The 23,911-nt window shown below is 40.5% G+C and overlaps 1 protein-coding gene across 2 annotated transcripts in view; it reads right to left on the reverse strand.

The window, feature by feature from the left end:
- Positions 1 to 1,046: 1,046 nt before the first annotated feature.
- Positions 1,047 to 23,911, reverse strand: part of PDGFRA (platelet derived growth factor receptor alpha) — a 34,866-nt gene continuing 12,001 nt past the window's right edge. For both annotated transcript variants that reach the window (XM_032185991.1, XM_032185993.1), the window contains exons 5-23: positions 23,094 to 23,224; positions 21,407 to 21,578; positions 21,114 to 21,303; positions 20,471 to 20,586; positions 19,847 to 19,973; positions 18,909 to 19,102; positions 18,348 to 18,442; positions 18,108 to 18,240; positions 13,829 to 13,933; positions 13,256 to 13,366; positions 12,840 to 12,993; positions 11,303 to 11,469; positions 10,067 to 10,182; positions 9,391 to 9,513; positions 8,681 to 8,792; positions 6,613 to 6,712; positions 6,393 to 6,498; positions 5,447 to 5,682; positions 1,047 to 4,409 (exon numbers count right to left, since the gene is read on the reverse strand). In XM_032185991.1, the coding sequence (XP_032041882.1) occupies positions 4,262 to 4,409; positions 5,447 to 5,682; positions 6,393 to 6,498; positions 6,613 to 6,712; positions 8,681 to 8,792; positions 9,391 to 9,513; positions 10,067 to 10,182; positions 11,303 to 11,469; positions 12,840 to 12,993; positions 13,256 to 13,366; positions 13,829 to 13,933; positions 18,108 to 18,240; positions 18,348 to 18,442; positions 18,909 to 19,102; positions 19,847 to 19,973; positions 20,471 to 20,586; positions 21,114 to 21,303; positions 21,407 to 21,578; positions 23,094 to 23,224 (2,636 nt within the window). In that variant the 3' untranslated portion in view covers positions 1,047 to 4,261. The remainder of the gene's footprint in view (positions 4,410 to 5,446; positions 5,683 to 6,392; positions 6,499 to 6,612; positions 6,713 to 8,680; positions 8,793 to 9,390; positions 9,514 to 10,066; positions 10,183 to 11,302; positions 11,470 to 12,839; positions 12,994 to 13,255; positions 13,367 to 13,828; positions 13,934 to 18,107; positions 18,241 to 18,347; positions 18,443 to 18,908; positions 19,103 to 19,846; positions 19,974 to 20,470; positions 20,587 to 21,113; positions 21,304 to 21,406; positions 21,579 to 23,093; positions 23,225 to 23,911) is intronic.

Here is a 23,911-nt window from a genome sequence, read left to right on the forward strand (position 1 = left end):
AAGCTCCCTTGGTGGATTTTCAGCCAAATACATGCAGAGATCTTGAGAGAGGGAGTGGGAACATTAGCATAACTGCTGGAGAAACCTTGGCTGTGGTCTCCAGTGCAGCAAGAGTCTGGGCTTTTGTGCAGGATGGGTCTACTTCAGCAGGAGTGCTCCCAGCGTGAACACAAGAATGCAGTCATACTTGACACAGTGGTGAGTGTGTTCCTGCTCTGCAATGGGAAAGAAGGGGGCAGAAAGGGATTTGTGCATCACCCCCTTAATGGGGCATCAGGATTAATAAGTGTGTCACTCCCCATGCCTCACACAGATGCTGGCGTTGCAGACCAGCAAGCACACAGCTGAGAAGGACAGAAGATGTAAGGTCACAGCACTGCCATGACTCTCTCCCCATCCCCTGATGTGGTGACAACTGTTGTGTGTCCACACAGTGCTGTGGGATAAAGAATCCTCTTTGGCAAGAGTGCAAAAAAGAAGTAATCTGCTGAGCCTAAGGCAAGGGCTCAGGCTGCTGCACCCTGCTTGATGTGAGGAGGAGCTTTGCTTTGTGAGGAACTGGTGAAGGAGGAGATATTAGATGGAGGGTTCACCTCAAAGAGTGTTTGAACAAAAGTGACTGCTCCCTGGACAGGAGGCTGCTAATGTGCCCCTTCTCAGGGCTTCCCCACTGCAAGCCTTTCCCAGCTCCTGCTGGCAAACAGGGACAGTTTCCAGAGCAGGGAGCTCATCAGATGAGTTTAATTCTGTTTTCAAGCTGATATCATGTGATTCTTCCCAAATTCTCATTCAGTTATATTAATTCCTGTGGTAGCTCACCATCACAGAGCAAAATTTGTTTGGATTCGTAAGGAAGATTTGCTCAGGTTTAAAAAAATATGTACATCCATGGCTAGAGGAAGAGAAACCATGGCCATGTAAAAACAGGATCATCTAATCCTCTACATTCATCAAGAGCTTCAGACAAAAGAAAAAACAAACAAACAAAAAAAGAAAGACTGACTCCTTATAACCACCTTTCAATAAGTGAATATAGACCCCTCACATATCCTTAAATTATATATCATTTATTGAAATATAGAGATCTTAATTTACAGGATTTTTTTTTTTTTCAAAGACAAAATATCAACAGGGGCATTTTGTAATACATTTTGTGCCTACCATCACTCAGGCCAGTTTGCCCTTTTTCAAACATTTCACAACAGCCACCATTTTGGAAACACTTCCTTTTTTATTATTCTAAAATATAACTTTTGGACATTCAAAGTGCAACAGTTAACGTGCCTGTGGAATATATCACAGTAAAAAAAAAATATAAACAAAGGCAGTGATATAGCTGTCATAAATGTTTTGGCAGTATTCTAAAAGTCTATATAAAAATACTTATATACATATTGATGTATAACATCACCATATCTCACGTCCTTCATCATGAAATAGGACCTTTTTGTACAAGTTGAAGACCACACTGTAAGGAATTGGTTGGCCATTCCAAATCAAAAGCTGTGTTTCATAGGCTAACGCTGATTGTCATTATACAATTACCCTAGAAAAAGGTTTGGGAATATCTCTTCCAGTGGCTTCTCAAAAATTAAGCCATAAAAGAAAAAGTCGGTAGTACTGAAAATGTTGTAAAACTAAAGGAATCATCCTTCACGTCTCATTCTAGTTTCCAGGCCAGCTTATCTGATTCCACTCTGAAGTGAGCTGGGTTTGGCTAGACCTCTGCCACAGATGAAATTAATGTACACAATATTCATGAGAGAATGGAAAATTGTCATTCCCAGGCATTGGAAAGTGAGCTGGCTCTGGTTCGCATCCACCGTTTGGGTCTAGCCCCAAGATGTGTTGTGTGGTACGGAATGAAACCAGTGAGGGGAAGGGGAGACTACTTGAAAATGTCCTTTGTATTCCAGTAACTGGTAAATAAAACGTGCTGGGCCTGATTTTCAAACCCTGAAGATCACTAGGCCATGTGCAAAAATGCAGGTGAAATTGCTTGCCTAATTTGAGCATGTAGTTGTAACGATTACACATGCAAATTAAGGCACTTGTGTGGTCTCAAGTGGCCATTCAGATATCTGGGATATCCAATAGACAATTTGTGTTTCCTCAATTCATAGTTCATAGCTGGAGGGGGGCTTTACATCACCTTGTGTGTCCTGGCTATATTAAGAGTCTTTATATTTCACAGTTGTCCCCATACAGAGCTCAGTGGCGTGTTTGGCTAAAGCACAGCTCCCAGAAAGATGCTCGGTCTTGATCTGTTGACTGCAGGAAATGGAAGATGCACCATTGCTCTTGGTTCACTCTGATTGTCAGCCATCACCACGGCTGGAAATGCAGGTGCCTTGCTTCAGGTTGTGTTTCCACATTTGCAGAGCATTTGTATGTGGCCTCAGCCAGGTGACATTTTGAAACCCAGATCCAGAATTATTTTCCTGTAACACTGACAATATTAAATTTGCTTTCATTTGATCCACAACCATTCACTAGTGAAGCCAAGGGGAGTAGTGTAGCTTTCCTTAGAGCCATTTCAAGTTAAACTTTAGTTGTTCAGATCCAGGTAGCATGTGCTGTAGTTACTGCTGGTCCATCTTCATACTTCCTAGGAAAAATACTGCAACACAGGGATGAACTTACACCACGTTTGCATTGATTGTGTAATGCCAGATGCTGAGCGCTCCTGCGAGGTGCTCATCACACTGAATTAGGGTTAAGTTTGAAAGCTGAGCACCAGAAAGTATGGGGCCCTTTGCAGTGATGTACCTTTTTTCACATGTAAGTCTTCCAAAACATCATATATCAATAACACATTGTATAGTGATAGCAGTAATCATAATACTTTGTTCATATAAGTGGTGTCAAAAATAACTATTGGAGGCTGAGATCAGGTTCATTTTCATGCACCTTCTTCCAAAAAGCACACTTGGAAGCAATTACCATTTGTAATTAGTCTGCAAAGATAATAAGTCAGAGATTTCTGCTCTTGTTTAAACCTGAAAACTAAGACAAGGATACTTGTTGCAGAATTATTTCTGCTTATTTAATCTGAAGCTTGAGGCTGGGAGAGATGTCTTTGTTCCTTGAGCAGTTCAAATATCAAATTGATTCTTCACAGCTAAACCCAGGGTAAGATTTCTTTTGAGTCCAAATGAAATACTAAACAATGTGATGTTGCTGGTGGTTTACGATAATTTCCATCCTAGAAATCTGACATAAATTTAAATTAAAAAAAAAAAAATAACTTCACTTAATTGCAGGACAATAACTGCTTCTAGTACATCTGATTAGAAAAGCTACTCTGTCCGTGATAAAAAACTAAATCTTAGTGTATTATAAGATCCAAATTTTTCTCCGTATTAAAGTAGTTTTAGCTAATCAGAGCAATTACCATACTCTGCACAGCCAGATAAAAGGATTATTTCTTAAAATTTTTCAGGTCAGATTTTTTTTATCGCACTTTATATAATTTCTTGAGACTGTGCTTTTACTGAAGGACAATGAATTATAAAATATACACTTAGTGTTACTGAAAACAGTAGTAGTATTATCATGAAAACAGCTATCTTCTATAGTTAATAAAGACTTGCTAGGTTTCTAACACCTATTATAGACTGTTTTTTATTAATTATTATTATTATTATTATTCCCCTTGCATTAATGGTTAAAAGTAACATGTTTTTTTAGTACCGGTCAGTTTTTTTGTGGTTTCAGACCCTTTTGGTCCAAAAGTGGTTTTTGCATGTTCTTCAATTCACATGATAGTTCAACAGCAGCTGACATTGAGATTGAGGGAGGAAGTACACAAAATTCATGAGCAATCTCTTCTAAAATCCATGGAGTGTGTTCAATGTGCACCTCAGAAGATCCTTGAGTAGACAGTTATTTACATAATTACAATGGTGAAGTATTGCTGCAGTGGAAATTCTATACATCAAAGTCATAGGAATGCCCTTGAAACACGAAACTGGTCTGTTTGTGGCCTTTTCTTTCTCCCTCCTATCAGTTTGAATGGCAAACAACACTGAGATGCTAATGAAGTACTGCAAGAAGCAACACTAAAAAAATCCATCTTCAACACGTCTCTCTCATTCACACTCAGGTTGATTCCCGTGCCCATCACTGGGATTTCTCTGTACAAATCCATCTTCTCTTCACATCCTTGACATTGCAATAAAGTGGTTTTCTCTGTGGAGCAGAAGTCTGTAGACAGCACGGCAAGCTTCCCCATGTGCAGAACTAGAAGGTGTCCGTGGGGTTACAGGAAGCTGTCCTCTACCAGGTCTGAGGAGTCAATCCCGATGTCATCCATCATGTCAATGTCCTCAATGGTTTCATCCTCTCTCTTGATAAAAGTAGAGCTACTGGAACCAGTTTCAATGGCACTTTCTTCAGATGTCTGGGAACTGGAAGAGACAAACATCTCAGAGTTAAAACGTGCAACAAATGTGGCCAGGTAAGTGCCCCAATTTCTAGCAGAATTGAACACTACCTCCCCATGTGCTTTCTGATGCATGACACAATCTTAGGTGGTTCTGACCACCTGTTTCCTAGGTTGTGACACACCTTATATCTCAAGAGTAATGAACCACCTTGGTATTCAATGGAGGAGGTTGTTAGTATGCTCCTCCAAGCACTTTCTCTCTCGTTATGAAAATATCATTATGATGGTGCTGGGACAGTTAGGTAAATCTAGAGAGGCTGAGTGAGAATGAGATAATAATAATAATAAATAGATTAATACAGAGTATAAATGATGGACTTAATAAATCTTAATCTCATTGGCACTTATTAGAGACTTCATTTGCCCTGTTACTGAAAACAGTGCAAAGATGTCTAAAAAATAAGTTTCTAGGTTGCTAATTCTGTATGCAATGCTGCTGAAAAGGCAGTGGTGCATTAAGTTACTGCCATTCACAGTAGGGGTTAGACAATGCTGTGCTTTAGTGGAGTCATTCGTATACATGCGTTAGGAAGCAGTAAAAGGTCCTGGACAGACTGCTGTCAATGAAAAAATATTGTAAAAAAAAAAAAAAAAAAAAGACAAAAAAATCTGAATTTTGGAGTTGGTCTCACAGAGAACTAACCAGTCCCTTGAGACCTGAAAGGCAGCTCCAAAACATTGAGTTGTAAGGACAAAAATGTGCCCACAGAGCACTCAGACAGCTGCTGTGACTTGGCCAAGCTAACAAGAGAGTCCCAGTGACACACAGGAGCACCCTGTGTCCCTGGCAATCACAAAAGCATCAAAATAAGGTATTTCCCATTGAAGATATTGTGGCTAGTCATATTGCCATAGTTACAAGGGACATTCCTAGACAGTAACTCCAACAGAGCCAATGAAACTATTTATGGAACAGGTTGCTAAAAAGCATTAATGCACATCACCAAAGAGGACCCAGAATGGTGACAATGGGCCACCTGATCTGAAAATCACACCCACCTGTGCCGGTTCCTCTTGCCAAGCTCATCTTCAGAAACAGGGTCAATATCAGGCAGGGGGATGATGTACCCGCTGTCAGCACTCAGCCTCTGCTCATCAAATCCACTCTCCCTGTCCTTTAACTTGTCTTCGTTCTTGTAGGTGACACCGATGTAAGCATTGTCACAGTCCCCTCTCATGCGTGTGACAGCTGGGTGATCACTTTTCAGGAAGTCCAGGTGAATCTTCTCATAGCTCTGAAAATATTCATTTCAAACCCCTCATTAGATGTTATTCACTAAGACTGCTTTTCTTCAGCTGGGTAACAGTGATTCATTAACCCATTCATTAATTCATTATTTGCACTTTGAGCCTGCAACACCATATGGAGAAGCCCAGCCTCTTTAAGTGACTGGGATTTTGAAGTGACAATTTGGCTTTAGAAGATGCCGGAGTGAGTGTGGCAGAACAAAGCAGTCAAGTAGGTGTGACAGAGGGGTAGGGAGAGAGGGAACGTTTGGGAAATGAAATTAGGAAATGAAGCACTAAATGATGGAGGAGGAAAAGCTTTTACAGAGGTGTTAGGAGATTGAGAGGAAAACCTGGTGGTGAATGGAGGCAGGGTCCAAAGAGGGAGAGAGTAAGATTGTACATATGAGCCAAGTAATTCCTTTTCTGGAATACTTTCACTGCCTGGAAAATCCCATGAAAATACGTGAAAAAAATCCTCCACTAAAAACCTTGAGTCAGTAGGATTTCATTGGAAATAGAGAGTTCTGCTTCCCACCTAAAACTGTAGAATTGCTTCTTTTGGTAACCTCAGCTTCACGTCCCCAGGACATGCAATGCCCCTGCCTGATTCATGTAATTCGTGCAGGTTAGGATGTGTCAGTCCAGTGGTTCTGATGGCTGAACAACAGTCACAACTCCCTCTAAAAATGTATGCAGAAAAAAAAAAAAAACAAACCTTTTTGTACTCTCCAGGCAACAAGCTCTCCACGATTTCACTCAAGTGGTAAAAAGAGGGTCTTTTCTCTGGTTCACTGTTCCAGCATTTCACCATGATCTCATACCTGCAGATAAGATGGAAAACAAATTAACTGGGAGGGAAAATGAGTTATCAAGTGAAAACTGAAACCAAAACTGTCCAGTCTGTCCAGGCATGGGAAAGCCAAACACACACTTACACTTCATTGGTAGCATGATCTGGTTTTGCCATTCGGTAGCCACTCTTTATCTTATTGTAGAAAGTAGAATCAACCATCATGCCCGGATATGGTGTGCCACCTGCAGATAAAACAGAAGAAACAATACTATTCTACATTGTGCTAATACTTGCAACCTTGCAATAAATCGCAGCTTATGATATTAAAAATGTTCACAAATCCACAAATACCAATTAGCGGGTGTTTGCTGAACTATATAAAGATGCTGACTTGGGGAAAACCACACAATTCATTTGTCTGGTTAATACTCCACTAGGGTGTATTTTAAATTTTAGAGAGTTCTGAGGACACACAAGAGTTTAGATGAGTGAGAGCAGCTTGGTTTTAAAGGCTTTTTAAGAACTGCTCAGAGGCCAATATATCTATTCCAGTTATTGATCATTTTATGTTTTGTGATGTGAGATCAGAACTGTTAATAAAAATTATAGTTAACAAGCCTGGAAGCTGTGTGCAGGCTTGTGTGCCTACATGTGCAAAATATTCTTTCCTCTCTGCAAGGGTGTGATTGCATAGAACTGAAGCTTTTTAATTCATTACTTGCAATGTTAAGTGGCTCTAAAGTGGAACCTGCTTATAGAACTGAAACATTGACCTTTTCTCTAAATACTGACTTGCTGCTCAGGCCAAAAAGTGTTAATGCCATGGTTTGACGTGCCATTAAAATTAATGAAAGTAAACTGAAGTAGACAAAAAAAGAATAACTGAAGTACATTGTGTTGCATCAGCTGCAATTTCTTTCTGAAATGGTCTGATGTGAAACATTGGCTGGGAAATTTTGAAGTGGGAACCACTTTAAAAAAATACCTTTGCAGTGTTTCTAAAGTGTATTGACTGGGCATAGAGTCTGGATGACACCCAGATTGGGTCATCAGCCTGCATTTGACAGACCTAAGGTCACTGCTCTGCTCTGCTGCTGGCTTTCTGTGTGACTTTGGACAAGTCCCTTGCCTGTGACTGTGTTTTGCTTTCCAAGAAAGAACAACTTTCTTGGGTGCAGGCATGCATGCTGTAATATTTCCTCCAAAGACCTCATCCCTTTCAAAAGCAAGGTTTTTACCTCAAACTAGGCTTCAGACCCTACCTTACAAGCAGGACAATGAAGCACAGACAAATGTGCCTCAGTTCCCCATCTATACAGTGGCACTTCTGTGTTTCCTAGGGATGCTGGTGAATGGATAGTACAATGCCCAGAGATTACAGTAATTAATACCATAAGTAGTGGTGCAATTGCTGTGTTGTTTTGTTATTTTTTGTTGGTGGTGTTTGTTTGCTTTTTTTTGAGAAGCAGCTACATGACAGCTTATTCTAGAAAATAGCATTAAGCTTGGGGTTGCCATGGGGCAGTAGTAGATACCATACAGGCATGATTAATTCTGCTCTGAGTAAATCTGGGCAAAGCACACTTGCTGAAGCAGGCCAGCCACCCACCCGGGAGGCTAATTAATCAGCCTGAGTCAAGAGCCAGGCTGTTCCCAGCTGGGAACTGTACATTGTCTCTAACTGCTATATGTTGTCATAACCACTTTACACTGCCATAAACCAACTGTGTGAACAGTGCTGACCTGGAAATGAGAAATCAGTGTCCCAGAAGATTGACATTTGTTTTTGTTCAGTAATGGGGCTAAGACAGGATCTTTTGAAACATATATGAAGAGACTGCTTCAAAACAGCCACTCGGCTGGGATGCAGCCGAGTCTCCCCGACACATGGGGAAAGCTTGTTCCTCTGTGTTTTGGCCGGAAATTTCATCTTGGCCTGGAGACACCAATATTTTTCCACAAAAGCTTTCCAGTCAGTGCTTTCAGTTTTCTAGCAAAAAATGTTAAAATGTATCTTGAAAAAAAAAATAATAGAGAAAGCACTTCTTACTTCACACCTAATTCTGGGACCTGAAACCCCATATAGAAGAATAATTAAAAGTTGATTTCATGCATATATTTCTACTGTAGAATTGGAAGTGTTTTATGTGGAACAGCTTGGACTGAAAAAACTTAATTATGGCACAAAAGAAAGTGTTCACAGTACATACCAAGAGAAAATATTTCCCACAGCAGAATGCCATAAGACCAGACATCACTTAATGTTGTGTACAGATTGTCAAAAATGCTTTCAGGTGCCATCCATTTTACTGGGAGAAAAGTCTGTAGCAAAAAGAAATAGACCCCAAAGCACACAGGTTAGTTATTAAAGAAATACTTCCCATTACAGTTGTTGTTTGATAGCCAGGATTAGTTCATTGTTTTTAAGAAAATTTGTGTTAACATGGCTAGTATTTATTTTTAATTCCATGTCACACAGAGGTGCTAGGATTAGAAGCAATTAGAGCTACTCTTTGCTCCCCAAAAGAACTGATTAAGCTGTAACTGTATTCATGTTACTAGCAAATGACTAGGCTGATTGGAGATACAGTGCATAGGGTGGCACTGATGATCTAGATTTGATATGTCATTGACTGATGTATTACTACTTTACATATCACAGTAACAGTTCCTTAATCTACTCAGTCACAAAACTTGCCAGTTAAAATTTAAGCCTGTGAAGCACTAAGTGTGGCCAAGAGCTTTCCAGCTTTCAAGCAGACTTAGGAAAATTCTGTGAATTAATGAACTGAAGAAAAATTGTTCTCAGGAGTGCTCATCGCAACAGTCAATTAGTGTAACCACCACTGCTAACCAACATTTAAGGCTGACACTTCGCATTGCCATTAAAACAGAGCTCAGGAGATTAAGAAGTACATACGCTGCCCTTGGAGACATAGTTGGAATCATGCATGATGTCTCTAGCCAACCCAAAGTCACAGATCTTCACGATTTTTCCTTGAGCCAGAAGGACATTACGAGCTGCCAAGTCACGGTGTACGCACTGCATGGAGAGAAATTAAGTAGTTGAAGGACGTGATAATTCCAGGAGGGCCACTTCCCCTGCAGAGCCCTCTGAAAACATCCAGTTCTGTTGGCTTTCTGGGCACAGTCTTTACAAGATCTTCTAATGTACAGCCACCAGTCCTGCCCTCTAACAGGGGCATGGAGGCACGAGTCCCCAGAGACAGCAGGGGCTCGAAGTGGGGTTACTGCAGTGAGGAGGATGCCACTGTTTCCCCCTCCACCCATCATGTGCTAGTGATATGTCTGTGCTTCTAAGCATGCTGGCCTGTGGCTGGACGGACCCTCCACCCAGTCTCTACCTAGGTCCCCCACCTTCTCCAGGACTCTGACTCCACAAATGCCACAGGCTACAAAGGAGAAAGAAGATGCTGCTTTGATTTTTCTAACCATGGTGATCTCAATTTCCAGGTGAGTGAGAGAGCTGCCCAGAACCCCAGAAGAATATTATACTGTGTCATGTTTTCAGAATCTAAACTGAAACTCACAGCTGAAGACATTTTGACACTTTCTTACATGTTTTATTTACTTACATTTTTAGAAGCCAAGAATTCCATTCCCCGTGCGACCTGGTAGGTGAAGCTCAGCAAATCCAGTAGGCTGAGGCCCTCCGAACTGTCATCTGAAAGAAGGTTTTTGACTTCTGATTCTATTGAAAAAGAGAGAAAAAAATATGTTTGTGCTGTAGAGTGTGAAAGCAACATTCATTTTCCCCTACCTATCATGATTCTGAGCTGATGACTTTAACAGAGTACCATGACCAAAGGCTTTTTATAATAACTAAACACTTTTAACATCTTCATCAGCCACTCACACACTGCACTGTGTTAAATATAGGGTTTGTTTTTTCTCCTGTCTGCATTTTTTCCACCACAGAATGGCAGAAAAGGGAGAAATTAAAAAGGCCCAACAAAGTGTTATACAAGTTGTTTGCAATACTGAGTGTGTGGTTCAAAAATATTTATTTAGAGGTGGTACCTCTGTCAGGTTTTTGTGTATGCACGTACTTTCTTATCCATGTACTGTCGCTGAACACTGTTATGTTTTCCAGAAAGTATTCACTGGGACAAATCCAATACCAGCAAAATGGGTCAGGAATTTTATGGCAACAAATTTATTTTTTTATGAAAGATGTCAGCAAAAAAAAACAGTCAAAACTTAGTGATTCATTTATCCCTACTGTCCGAGAGCACAATATGAGTGCATTAGTCTGCCCGGTAAATCTGGGACTGGATATGCTTCAGTTCCTAAGGCCTAGGGCCAGAAGTGACTGTGCCTATTTTTAAAGCAAAGCATATTTAGTTTCTGAGAACAGGGACAGGGAATGGGATGCATTCATTATCTTCATTACATAATTCAGGAAAATATTTGGGAGTGTTCTGCATTCAGTAAGTGTCAGCTAATGTGAAATGTAAGTGGAAACAGAGCGATATAAATTACTATTATTATTGTTCATTCCTATTGCTCAAAATCTTTCAGACTAATGAAATCATTGCCTCCAAAGACTGTCTATAGCCCTGCTGCAGAACACGTCCCCTCTGCAATTCAGCACAGAAGGAAATTTGCAGCTCTACCCTTCTGCCCCAGGAGCATGCGCTCCTGCCACCAACACTGACAGTCTTACCACCAGCTTTTAGCTTACAGCTGATACTCACATGCTTACAGAACACAGCTGAGTGCTTTACGTCCATATCATAAATGGCAAAAATAAGACACGTTTATGCAAAAGTTGTTTAACAGTGCATTCAGAAGGAACAATTCTACATTACCTGACAAAGATTTCTTCTTATACGAAGCTGGTCGATCATACACAGATCTCTGAATATCAGAATATTTAGACCCCTCCTTCCTTTCCAGCATTGGCACATACTGGGTAGTATCAGCTTGTTTCATGTCCATGTATTCTCCAGTGTTTTCAAATGATAAAATCACATAACTGAAATTTAAATAATAATAATAATAATAATAATAATAATAATAATAATAATAATAATAATAATAATAATAATACAGTTGTAACAGTTAGTATTGCCCAGTCTTCCCACCAGATCCTATCCATCTGACAGTTCTTATGGCATACACTTTATTGCTGTGAAATACAAGGGTGTAAGAGCTGACTTCTTGATAGATAATACGTAGGGATCCTGTATTACAACACAGCCATGTATTGCCACACATGCATTACCATATATTACTTATCACGTTACCATGGATTACAGTAGTGAAACAAAAGTGCCTCAAACTTATCCTTTTGTCAACAGTCAGGTATGCAAACATATATTGTCTAACTTCCAAAAATCCCACTGAATTCATCTATTACTGCCTCAGTTGTTTAGTTCAAGGATTTCCAAAGGATAGATGTAGTTAATTCACTCAGTTTGCATCAAATCCAATCCAGCTGAGCAACCCCATGCTCAGATTAATGTTTCTGGCTACATTTGGCTACCAAGTCAGTTGGTCTATTTGCCTGCATGATTTTTTGAGGGAATCTTCTACACCTTCTAAATCTTCTACACCTTCTAAATCCTGGCTAATGTTATGACATTGCTTGATTGTTGAAAGTACAATGACAAGCTTCCTCCACCGTCGTCTGGAAAAATCTATTGGAAATTATTGAGACTAGCTGGGCCTTTGGTAGGTAAAGGATAATACCTGGAGAGCAAACTCTGCCAGGTTGTTTGAAGGGAAGGAGTTTTAGACAGTGGAAATTCCACAAACAAGGAAACAAACCAAGTAGTGGTGCTTTACTTCAAAAACTTGGATGTGTAGAGGCAAAAGAACATCTATAGGGAAAGAAGGAACACTGGACCATGCTTTCTTAATGGAGATGTTCTTTGGGACCTCAGGATCAGGTAGGGAAGAGAGAATGGGTCTTGAGGAGACAGGAGACTGACTGCGATACTCCAGAGACAATGCTGTAACAAGGCAGGTATGAGACTGCTGGGGACTTGTAAGGATGTTGGCTGTTTCTCTAGATCCATATATCTCTCACACTACCTTGGGCACAGCAGAACTTGTTTAAAAGGTTTGCAAAATCTGTACGTTGTGCTCTCCCTTGAGTATATGGAAGGCTCTAAGTTGCTGGTGTCTGTGGAGAACCCACAGCAAATATGAATCTCGGATGCATGTCAGGGAAGCCAAAGAAAAGGTGCTGAAACCTTCCCAGATCTATGAAAACTGATAAATGAAAATCCATTGAGAAGAATTAGGGAGAACACTGAGTCATGAAATAAGAGGAAAGGAATAAGGGTTAGTAATCACATTCCCTTATGTTGCAGGTCATACATTTCTCCCCCTTTTTCCTACCTTCTTGTGCTTTCATCAGCTGGATTCATCCCAAAGATATCCAAATCTTTCTTGGGCTTCTCTGGATGGCGGCTCAGGAAGTTGTCCCTGTTCTTGTGCAGATAGTTCACCAAATCACCATAAAAGCAGTATTCAGTGATGATATAAATAGGACCTGATGAAATAAGGCAAATTAATGCATTTGGGGTCTTTCAAAAATGAAAGATTTCAAAGACAGCAAAAAATCCATTTTAACATAAAAAGTACTGGGAGTTAAGGCATTTCAATTTACTAAGTTATGATGTAACTTCTGCCAAATAACAAGTAGGTTTATGAAAATTTTCATTTATTTATATTTTATGTTAAAGTCCTTTACTTGACATTGGTGCATTTTTTTTACAGAGCAGAAAAACCTCTGCTCTGTCAGCCAAACTCACCTGATTTTGTACAAGCTCCAAGCAGGTTCACAATATTCAGGTGGGGCCCGAGATGTGTCATTATCTTCAGTTCAGACATGAGCGCCTGTTTTTCACTGGATCTAGCTGTAGCTGTTGAAAGAGCACACCAACCCCTTAGCAAGAACAGTCACCTTCTTCACAATAACAACCCATCTTTCTTTGCTTGCCTTAGTAGGGCATTTCTCCCATGGTGTCTTGAAGAAGACTGTGTACTTTGCTTGACAAGGAGATCCCTTAAGACTTGGAGAAGAGTCATAAATCACTAATAAAGGATTCATTTGATCCATCTCAAGAGCTGACCCAGTCTGTTTGCCCTTTTCCAGGGGTACAGTGGATTGCCTGGGTGGCACAGAGGCACTTTACAAGCTGCTCTTTTCAACACAAGAAAGCTCCTCCTGGTTCCTGGGCAAGTTATCGAAACCATCTCTACCCACACTGTAGGTAGATTTGCAGCTTCAGATGTGGAGGAACTATTTATATACAAGCAGCGTTTAAATAACCCCATAGGAACATGCACTGCCTAGCATGGGAAATGAAACAGTGATAACTTACGTTTCAGCATTTTCACAGCTACTTTCATCACCGGTTGAGAACGGCTCAATCCATATGCAGTCCCTTCAACCACTTTTCCAAATGCACCGGAACCAAGGATTCGACCTGAACACAAGGGAAACAATTATTTATTCCAGAGCAAAACAGCAATTAGCCTCTTTTCCTGCTGCCGTTCCACTTTGGGCTGTGATTCTTATGTGGAATGAGCACACTCACTTAGCCAGACCACTGGCATTATTATTATCAGCCTTGTTAAGCAGAAAAGGCAAAAGTATTTTTAAAGAAATGTTGTAATTAAGAACAATTCCTAAATGAAAGCAAGCAAGCAAGCATCAGGACCACATCTGTACATGGGCACTTTTAGGAAAGGAACTCTGAGGAATTTCATTTCATTCAAACTTGTCTCCTAACCTGCCCTGCCACCCTCACTTTACCCTTTCTAAACATTGAACTTCCAATGTCTAAGCTGACTTCCTTGCCTCAGTCAGTATCTGACTACAATACAATTGTGCTTTTTACTTCAAATCTGAACTAGACTCTCTAGCTGTAGTTTCAGGCTGCTATATCAGTGCTGAATACATCTAGCAGCAAGACAGGCTGAAGAGAATCAGCAGCACATTTAGGAATAGACATGCAGGGCCATCAGTGATCTGAAAGAAACTGAAATACATGTTGATCACATATGAGGGGAAACTCCTCTGAAGTTTAATGTACAAGTGTGCTTCACATGTTTGAATAAATTTTATTGCAAATTTCCAAATGCTATAATGAAACAGCTAATGTTTATACACACTTTACTCTTCCCGCAAATCATTTTAGACCAAAATTTTGGATTATCATATCCTGTCTTCTGTTATGGATATAGTGTGCAGAAGAATTGTGTACAGATTGAGCAAGATTTTAGAGAAATATAAACTGCACAAACATGATCCAAAATACTATATTTCATAGCTTCCATATTGGACAGCAAGCTCATTAAGGCAACGTTTATTCAGTGAACAAACCCGTATATGAACTCCAGATGACAGGACATTTTAATATTCCCAGTGAGCTTGCTGTTTCATTTCATGTTATTTTTTAACTTCCAACACTGGCAGACTAAGTAGTGGCTTTTACTATGGAGATATATGGCATCTTGTCTTTGACGTTCACTTGCAGTTTGAACTTGCCGCCTTTTACACTTCTGAAGGTGTTATCTGGCATGCAATACCATATGTTTCTGTTATCCTGTGGCTACAGCCCACACTTTTATTGTATACACACTTTTAGAAGAAAGTTTTTGGCCAAAAATAACATTAAATATCAACATCATTAACAAGCAGGAGAAATGGTTAAAGCATGAGTTACCACTGAAGAACTTCTCCAAGATCATGACAGTGTAGTTTGTCATGCACACAAAAACTATCCAATTTCTTTTCAAAATTCCTGTGCTCCAAAGGTTATTTTTCCCAGTCAGGATGTGAGAAAGCTTCCCACTAAATTTCAAACTAATTCAAACAACCTGAGTCTGAAATTTGGCCCCTGAAATTTTTCAGCCCAAAGGTCTGGGAGCCACATGGCAGGATGCAGCCCTTCAGAAAGTGATGGCACTCACTGATGCTCCTTGATCTTCTTGTCTTCACAAGCCAATTCCTCCCCAGACCATATTGTCGACTGAGCACGAGACACACATCTCCCTCCCCTGCACCTCGGCTGAGCCTGAGCACATGTGGAGTCAGTGAGAGCGCTTCTGGAGCGGCAGGGAGCTATTGCTGTTATTTCCCCTTTTCACCCCTTTCCATATACGTCCCATGTGTCTTACACTTGGAACTTGGAGCCAGGTGGGATCTGACTGCTTACGAGTTGGCAGCATCTGTAATGCAACCAGCCCCGTCACTTTCTGGATGCCAAGGCCTGCACTGGAGCCCAAAATTATATCGTGGATTTATTTTCTTAGTATAAAGGCATGACAGGGATCTGCCCACTGGAGGAACAGGAATACTTCCCTGCAACAGAGGAATTGTGCAGACAGCAGCAGCTCAAGGCTCTGCAGACTGGTGGAGGAACAGTACTTGGGGGTGAGAGCTAACTTCAGTTCAACCTCTGCACCCACTCACAGAGCTCATCTGCTGAGACCAGTGGAGAGGTGCCACGTTCTGCTCTAGGGGACACGACTACAAAGGTGAAGTCCCAGACACAGCCCTGGGCTCCCCTTTGGCTGAAATTGGACTGGAAGGATCATCTCACCCCAAATTGAACCATTACTTTCTTGGCATATACAAAAAGCCAAAGGACAAGCTTTATAATCTATATCCAGCTTCTAGACTCATAAGAAACTAGGTACCACATCCCTAAGTGCTGAAAAACTTGAGCCTTAACTTGTTTTTTGCAAGCTGCAAGTGGGGATGGGTCTGATTCTACATGTCAGACCAGCATTCCATTTATTAACTCCCCAGCGTCAAATGGGTGGGCTTTGGGGAAGCAATGGGAGCAACTCTGCAACCTCTACAGCCATCCCAAAATCCTGAGATCCAGCAGCACTCAAAGCACTCTCTTTTAAGGACCCTGCCCTCTACCATCTCAGGATGTCCTGCAAGGACAGCTTCTCAGCAGTGCCAAGAGAAAACTGGCGCACAAGCAGCTCACTGTGTTATCCAATTTCTCATTCTGTTGCTCATCCCCTAGTCTTGTGCTGGCTGCTGGCTGCTTTAAACAGAACACTACCCATACTGTGGAGAGGGGATCACAAAGGGAAATGTGCAGTGTAACCCAAATTTATCAATTGAAACTCCAGCCAGCAAACGTTCAGAGTTGGCATTTAACATAGTTCTGCACTCCAGGCATTACTAGCTCAGGAAAAAAAAAGAAAAAAAAAAAGAGAGAGAGAGAAAAAAAAATGAATGCCAGCTGGCTTACTCAGCTAGGGCGGGAAGTGCTCATCTGAATGAGCCAAAAAGTTTTTGCATCCTCTTTCAGAGCCTCCCTGAGCTAAAGGTGCAATTCCTTTGCTGCCATCTCCTACTTCAATAAGAGAAAACACACAGACTGGAATTATCAGGCCCAGGAACAAAACGGTCCATGTCAGCCGGAGAGGAAGCATTTAATATGGCAAAACGGCCAGCAGGGAAACGTTAACTGTGTCAAGAAGAATGCTTTGCGCAATCCTGTTTGCTAAAAGAACATGTAGCACCCGTGTTTAAAGCGCTGACTGTCGTGAATGTACTTGTAAACAGGAAAGCACTGAAGTAGACTGGCGCTCATGAGTCAGAGGGAGACAAAGTCACAGTGGTGGTCTGTTAACTCAGATCTGACAAATCCTATTTGGGCATATAATTAGAGTCGGGGCTGTTATAAAATAATTCCATTAAATATCCACCCTCGCCTAATTTTCAATTAGCAAGATGAATTTAATTAAAGGATATCATTCCTGAACCAGAAATTTTTTGTGCCTCTTCTTTCAAGAATTAGTATCAATTCTTTTCCCACAGTGGGGGTAGAAGAACTACACCGGGGAATGCATTCCTTGAACAGTATCAAACAAAACAAAACAAAACAAAACACCTTTCAGTTTTCTTCTGAATTTTTGTATACAGCTTGGTGCACTGATACATCCAAGAAAGGGATGCCTTGTGCATTTAAAGCAGTACCTGGGCAGAATATTAAAGTTGTTTATAATCACTACAATTTCAACTGATATAAATGACAAATTGGGCCAGCCCTGAAGAAGTAATTGCTAATTGAATTCTGTATGAATGCCAATGCAGGGAAAACACAGCAAGAAAGCAAAGGGGGAAGGAAGAAGGGCAGTAGCCACAAAAATAAGTTATGCAGTTACTCAGCAATGATATATGCACATCATGGATTAATAATTTGAAAAATATTTTAATAAAACTACATAACTACTTGCAGGTTTCCCTTGGCCTCTCCACATAAATATATAAATGTCTTGCAAATTAAAACTGCTGATTTGCTCCTTGTGAATGCCTTAGCAGAAGTGACTGTTGGAACTGGAATTTAATGCTGGCGGGGACCACTTAAGCCACACTGAGGTGGGCATTGCACACAGAAGATGCAGAGCTGGAATGAAGGCGTGGGAGACACTAACATGAGTTGCTTGAGGCTAACACCACTGCAGGAGAAGAGGATGTGGAAGGAGAATTAAAGAGAGCAGATAAAGAAAGATTCTGGAGTTCATGGCCATGAATTACATCACAAATGCTGGTATTAGAGACCTTAAAGTTGTCCTTAATTGTCCTTTTCCCAGGAGAAGGACTGGGTTAGCCCCATAGAGGAAACTTACCAAGCACTAACCCGTCTCGAGGAAACTCCCATCTGGAGTCATAAGGCAGTTGCATTGGGTCCACGTAAATGTATTCATGGCCATCGGGGCTGATAGACTCAATGACTCTCCATCTTATCTCATACCTTGGCTTCTGCAGAACATATTGAAGGCAAAACCAATCATTAGTCCTGTGCCTGACTTGAGATCAAAACCCAGCAGGGCTTAGCGTCCAAAGTGAAATATTTCTTTCTAGGTTACCTGTTTCCAGATGATGACCAGAACAATCAGTGAAATTATCACAATCACTAGCAGTACTAGGACTGCAGCAGCCACCGTCAGTTCTGATCGCAAGGCTGTGGAGTAACAAAACAGACCATATTTTCCTCCTGAGACATGAGGAACATGACACATGCACAAGACAACCATCTCCCGCACCGCCACAGTTCCCATGTCCTGCAGATGTGGCAGGAGCACTCCCTGGGGCTGGTGACTGTAAAGCCTTTCCAAGCCCAGAGCTACACTGCCTTCCTGTTTCAAGACCAAATGTGAAGATTGTCTGGAATAACATCCCATAACCAGTGGTAATAAAATGATTAAATGAATCGCGGAACCATGTAATAAGTGAAAAACAGATGCACCATAAAGACCTGTAAAATGCCTCATCCTCAGATGTCCCAGGGTGAATAAAATCTATTTTCATTTATCTTTATTTGCAGTCATTTATGTTTTTATCTGTTAAGCATTTTTCCAAACTGAACTGATGTGTGTTAGAGTTCAGACTGGCTGCTGTAATCTCTCAGAAGGACAAAGCAAACTCACTGGGAGCCACAAGTTTCAGTTCCCGAGTAACAGCACCGAGGTCATTTCTTGCCACGCATCGCACAGCCAGGGTTTCCTCTACTTTCTGGAAGGTCACCTGGCTTTCCACCATGTTCTTCTCATCCAGATGGGCTTCCATGTGTATATCGGAGATATTGTTAGTCAGAAGAGTCCATGAAGTGTCATTGCTGCATCTGCAGAGAAGAATAACAGTGGAAACGGGGGCTGGGTGTAGGTGTGGATAAAGAAGAGTGAACACAACAGGAATCACCTTTCCCTATAATCTTCTTCTGGCAATGATCATTTTAAAGACCAGAAGTACTTAAGACCACCTCAGTGAAAAGCCTGCATCTTTCCTCCATCAGAATAATTGGCCTTCTGATCCTCATTACTGCTGCAACTTTGAAGGCCTGATAATGCAGCCCAGCAGGTCCGGTGTAGATAGATCCTGGTGCTGCTAAGTATCATGCATAGTTATAGTAGTGGATGGATCTCTACTTCTCCCCGAATCCTTCATGGCTTACAAGGCTTCTTGGGGCAGGGCTGAGAGGACAACCATCCCATGAGGCAGGAGGAGACTTTACCACAAGGAGAGCAGAGCACAGCTGGGCTGTGCCCAGTGCTCCTAGCCTCCTTCCACGTGTGGTCTCCTTCTGCCTGGTGTACAACCTCCCAGGAACAGCCTGGGAGGAACAACACTTATTGAACACAAAGATTTTATCAGAGCTAATTCAAGGCATCACGTATTCTACAGGATATGATCACTAGGAAAGATATGGACAACCTGTCAAAATATAAGCAATATGTCTCTGAAAAGATAAATCAGATTTACAGCTTACTGGGCCTTGATGAGGAAAGTGTGGTATAGTAACTAGCAATGTTAAGCTAGTCAGCGAGAAAAACAGACATATTTTAGATCACAAAGCACCCCTTCTTACTTTTTAATGTCCTTGCAAACCAGCCATTCCACATCAGGAAGTGGGGTCCCCTCTGCCAAGCACCTCACTGTCTGTCCCCCTGCAGAGCCATGGTGGTCATCCACAAGGTCTAAGATCAAGGCTGGAACTAGAAAGGAGTCATGAGTTTGTTAAAATATTAAGCAAGGTCTAGAAAACAGTTTAAAATCTCAAATAAAGCAGGACAGGTATTATTTGGCCAACAGTTTAGTGGCAGCTAGAGACTAGGACTTGGCCAGGAGTTCCTTGTCTCCTGAAGAGCAGAAGGGATCCTAGGCTAAAGCCACGAAAAGGAAGTGCAGTGGGTATGCCACGTCCTCATGTCATGCTAAATGAGCTATCGTCCCTGCTGTCAGCTGGAATAACTTAGGAGGGAGGATAAAGTTTCTTTCTGGCACAATGCCAGTGCAGAAGTCAAAGCCAGGATCAGTGTACAAGAGCTCCAAGGACTCGGCATGCACGCACTCCTCTGGACACCCTAATTCATGCTTTTCTTATCTCAATAGTCCAGGCAATCCAGTGCTCAGTTTTGACCCTGTGTGTAAGTGGATCAAATCTTTGCTGTGGGTCACCAGTTGCGGTAAGCTAGGTTTTGGGACTCCTTACCTTGTATTAGCAGTGAGAAGGTGTATCTTTTAATCTCATCTTCATTTTCAGCAACCAGAGTATAATATCCACTATCTTCTTCCTTGGCCCGGATCAATTTTAGTATACTTTGAAACCTGCAGAAATGGGAGGTGTGGTTTGTAATTTTCTGTTTGTATTTTGTTTGTATTTTTAAAGGAGGCATAAAAAAAAATGTGCTTCTATGCAACATGTAATCTCGGTATATGGAGATTATAATGTGCTGACATTTGGCATGTCTAGCATGCCTTTGCACTAAAATCATTTTTCAAACAACAAATATCTACCAAAATACAACTGAGTAACATGTGGACATTATTATATTCTGCATGGCTCTGACAAAGACTCTGATATTATTGGAAGTAGCTAGAGATTACTGGAGTGAAGATTTCCTGGAGGGACTGAAGAGGGCTAGTGCCCAGAAACCAAGGTTTGTATGTTTTGGAGATATTAATGTTATCAAGGGAACAAAAAAAGGCAGACTAGGCATCACCCTTTAGAGTAGATAATAAAGGCTTTTTAAACATTACTTTAGAAGAAGCAACAAACTGAAGTAGATAGAGCAGGAGTAGTTCTCAAGTTTCTAAGGGAGATGGCAAAGTAAGATTCATGAGAGTATTTTTACCTTGTTTCCTGGACTCTGCTTGAACTAGTAACAATTTCAGTAAGGTTTTCAATCAGAGTCACATTATCCTTTAACCAGTACATTTTTGGAGCTGGGTACGCCTGTACATCTACGACAAAATTTTTGACTTCATGTAGATTGACAGCTTCCAAAGGGCTGAACTGAGGCTCTAGATGAATGAACCCTTTGTCTGCAAATGAAAAAGCCATGCGTGAACAATGCTGTGCAGCATTTTTCAAGAGTAGTGTTTTTGAACACATTAATAATTTTTGGACACTGAAATCAGACTATACCATGAACTGTAATGACTACTTTCTTATTTTCCTTAACCTCCTTGGTTGCATGCCGAGCAGTACATTCATAATCCCCTGTGTCTTTCACTGATGCCTCAGGAATGGTCAAGGTGTAAACCAGCTTCTGCGATGGGACTTTGATATCATCAAGTTTTATCACACCTTTTTCTTTCTGTAGTTTGGAGAAGGAAAAAAAAACCTTACTTAAGTAACTAAGCTGAAAGTAGACCGTTGAGGATTTATGATGCCACTGGAATGAGAGTAACCATCTAAACCCTGTATGGCAGAAGACTTGTTTATTCAGTTAAGGATATATTTTCAAGCCACAGGCACAAAAGATGTGTCTATAAAAATACATCCTTCTGGGGGCAGTCACAGAAGGGTGAGGAGATTTAGAGCTCATATTTTGTTCACTTGAAACAAAATGCCATTCAAAACTTGGGTAAGCAGTCTGAAAGTGCATTTCACTGCTTATACTACCTTCTCCTCAGACAGAAAACCTCTGGGGTTTTATTTTGAATTTTCTTTGTTTAGTTCCCATGAAGTATAGGGTGAATTTTTATCCCCTCCACCAAAGAAAAAGTAACCGGTTACTACATGATTTGTTCTGTGTGCTCTAAAACAAGAATAATTTATCAGCAAGGAGAAGACTCTTGCAAAAGTAAGGATGGTGAGAATGGTCAACCATGTTATAAGAAGCTGGAATAAAAAATACGTTGGAGATAGTTTGGAAAGATGGCATATAGCAGGGGCTTTAATGCATAAAATGGAAAATAGAACAAAATCTCAAATCATTTTTTCTCTTGGGGTCTTAATTTACTTAAATAAAAGCTGCAATATGGGGTCACAATTGGGCAGTCATTTAACTACTCCATGCCCTCAGTTACCAGGCATTTTAGATGGGATATTCTGAAATTCTGTTTTGTCAGGATGCTAACTTATTTTCACTGATTTTATTTTATTTTATTTTATTTTATTTTATTTTATTTTATTTTATTTTATTTTATTTTATTTTATTTTATTTTATTTTATTTTATTTTATTTTATTTTATTTTATTTTTACTGCAGAAGGATGTTATGCAGGTTTGAAAAGTTCTGAGGTTCTCTGAAAGTTTTAAGGTTTTCTTACAACTTTTTTTTTTTCTTATATGTTCTTTTTTTTTTTTGCTTTCATGTTCTCATTAGTGAATAATTATACTGACTGCAAGAGTCACTTTAATTTACACCTGCACATCTAGGAACAACTAAGACTCTGAACCTCATTCTCCATCATCCTTTATTATACCCAAGAAGCCAGGGTTTGAGAGCCATCTTTGAGGTTCATACCCTCAGCAGTAGCTATGCTGAGCACTATGCGCAGATGTCCAACACATTCCTAGATCTTTCTATTTCCACAGCATTTCTTTTTTTGAACTGGCACAAGACCTGAGAGGCAGCATTCCTCCCTCAGTGCATGGACTCCCAGTCACACCTCACCTTCCTCTCATGCTTTGCATACTTACTAACAACAAAGTCTAACTTTTGGTACTGACTTTCTTTTGTGATACCTTAGAAGTAAAAGAAATTACTTTGTTTTCTCTCCTCAGCTGTCCTCATTCAGAGAAGAGATGAATATTTCACAACCCCACCTTCTTCCCCAACAAATAACTACAAACATGCAGACTGAGAAAAAGAGAGAGAGATTTACCACTTTCCCAGGATAATTCCACTGTAAATTAACCACCTCGTTGTCAAAGACCACACAAGTTACTACGATGGTCTCGCCTGTTTTGTAGACAGTTTTAAGAGCTTCAATTTCAACTGGCAGCTGTGAAGTAGCTAAAGAGAGAGAGAGAGAGAGAGAGAAAGAGTACAGATTTAGTTTAAAACTGTATGCGATTTTCACATTGTGTAATTTCAGGGGGAGATTTCTATTTCATTTCCTTTGTTGAGGAATTACCTGGAAAATTCAGTGAAAGTATTGCTGATTTATAGTGATGTAAACATTATGTATTTAAAGGATGAAGTGTGCAGGCATTGAGTTTAATCAATTCAATTAAGAAAAGATCCAACCATAAAATTTCAATTAACAGTTCCTAACTCAAATGCCCCTATGAGATATTTTACTCACTGCACTTGGGATAAAAGTAATTATCCATTTTGCTAATCAGTGGCTGTCTTTGAAAATCCACTAGTGGTCAATACAACTTTGTTCTCAAAATATTTGAATTGTGTTGTTTTTTCCAACTAACCAAAGTTCTATCATTTGAGTCCACTGGGGAACACCAGGCTTTTAAGTTCTGTTTCAACAAACAGGATGAAAACAAATGGATTACAAAAGACTTTTGCAACCATTTGAGAGAGGAGGTAAAGTTAAGGGCATTTTATTCTCATCAAAATTGTATACAAGATAGTTTGCTAGGCAAATTAGCAACTAAGTGACTAGTAATATTGCCACAGGATCAAGGAGCTCATCATTGGGGTAATATCTGTAATATTGTGGGGTATAACCCCATGATGCTGGTG

Source organism: Aythya fuligula, chromosome 4 (assembly GCF_009819795.1).
Source record: "Aythya fuligula isolate bAytFul2 chromosome 4, bAytFul2.pri, whole genome shotgun sequence".
NCBI lineage: Eukaryota > Metazoa > Chordata > Aves > Anseriformes > Anatidae > Aythya > Aythya fuligula.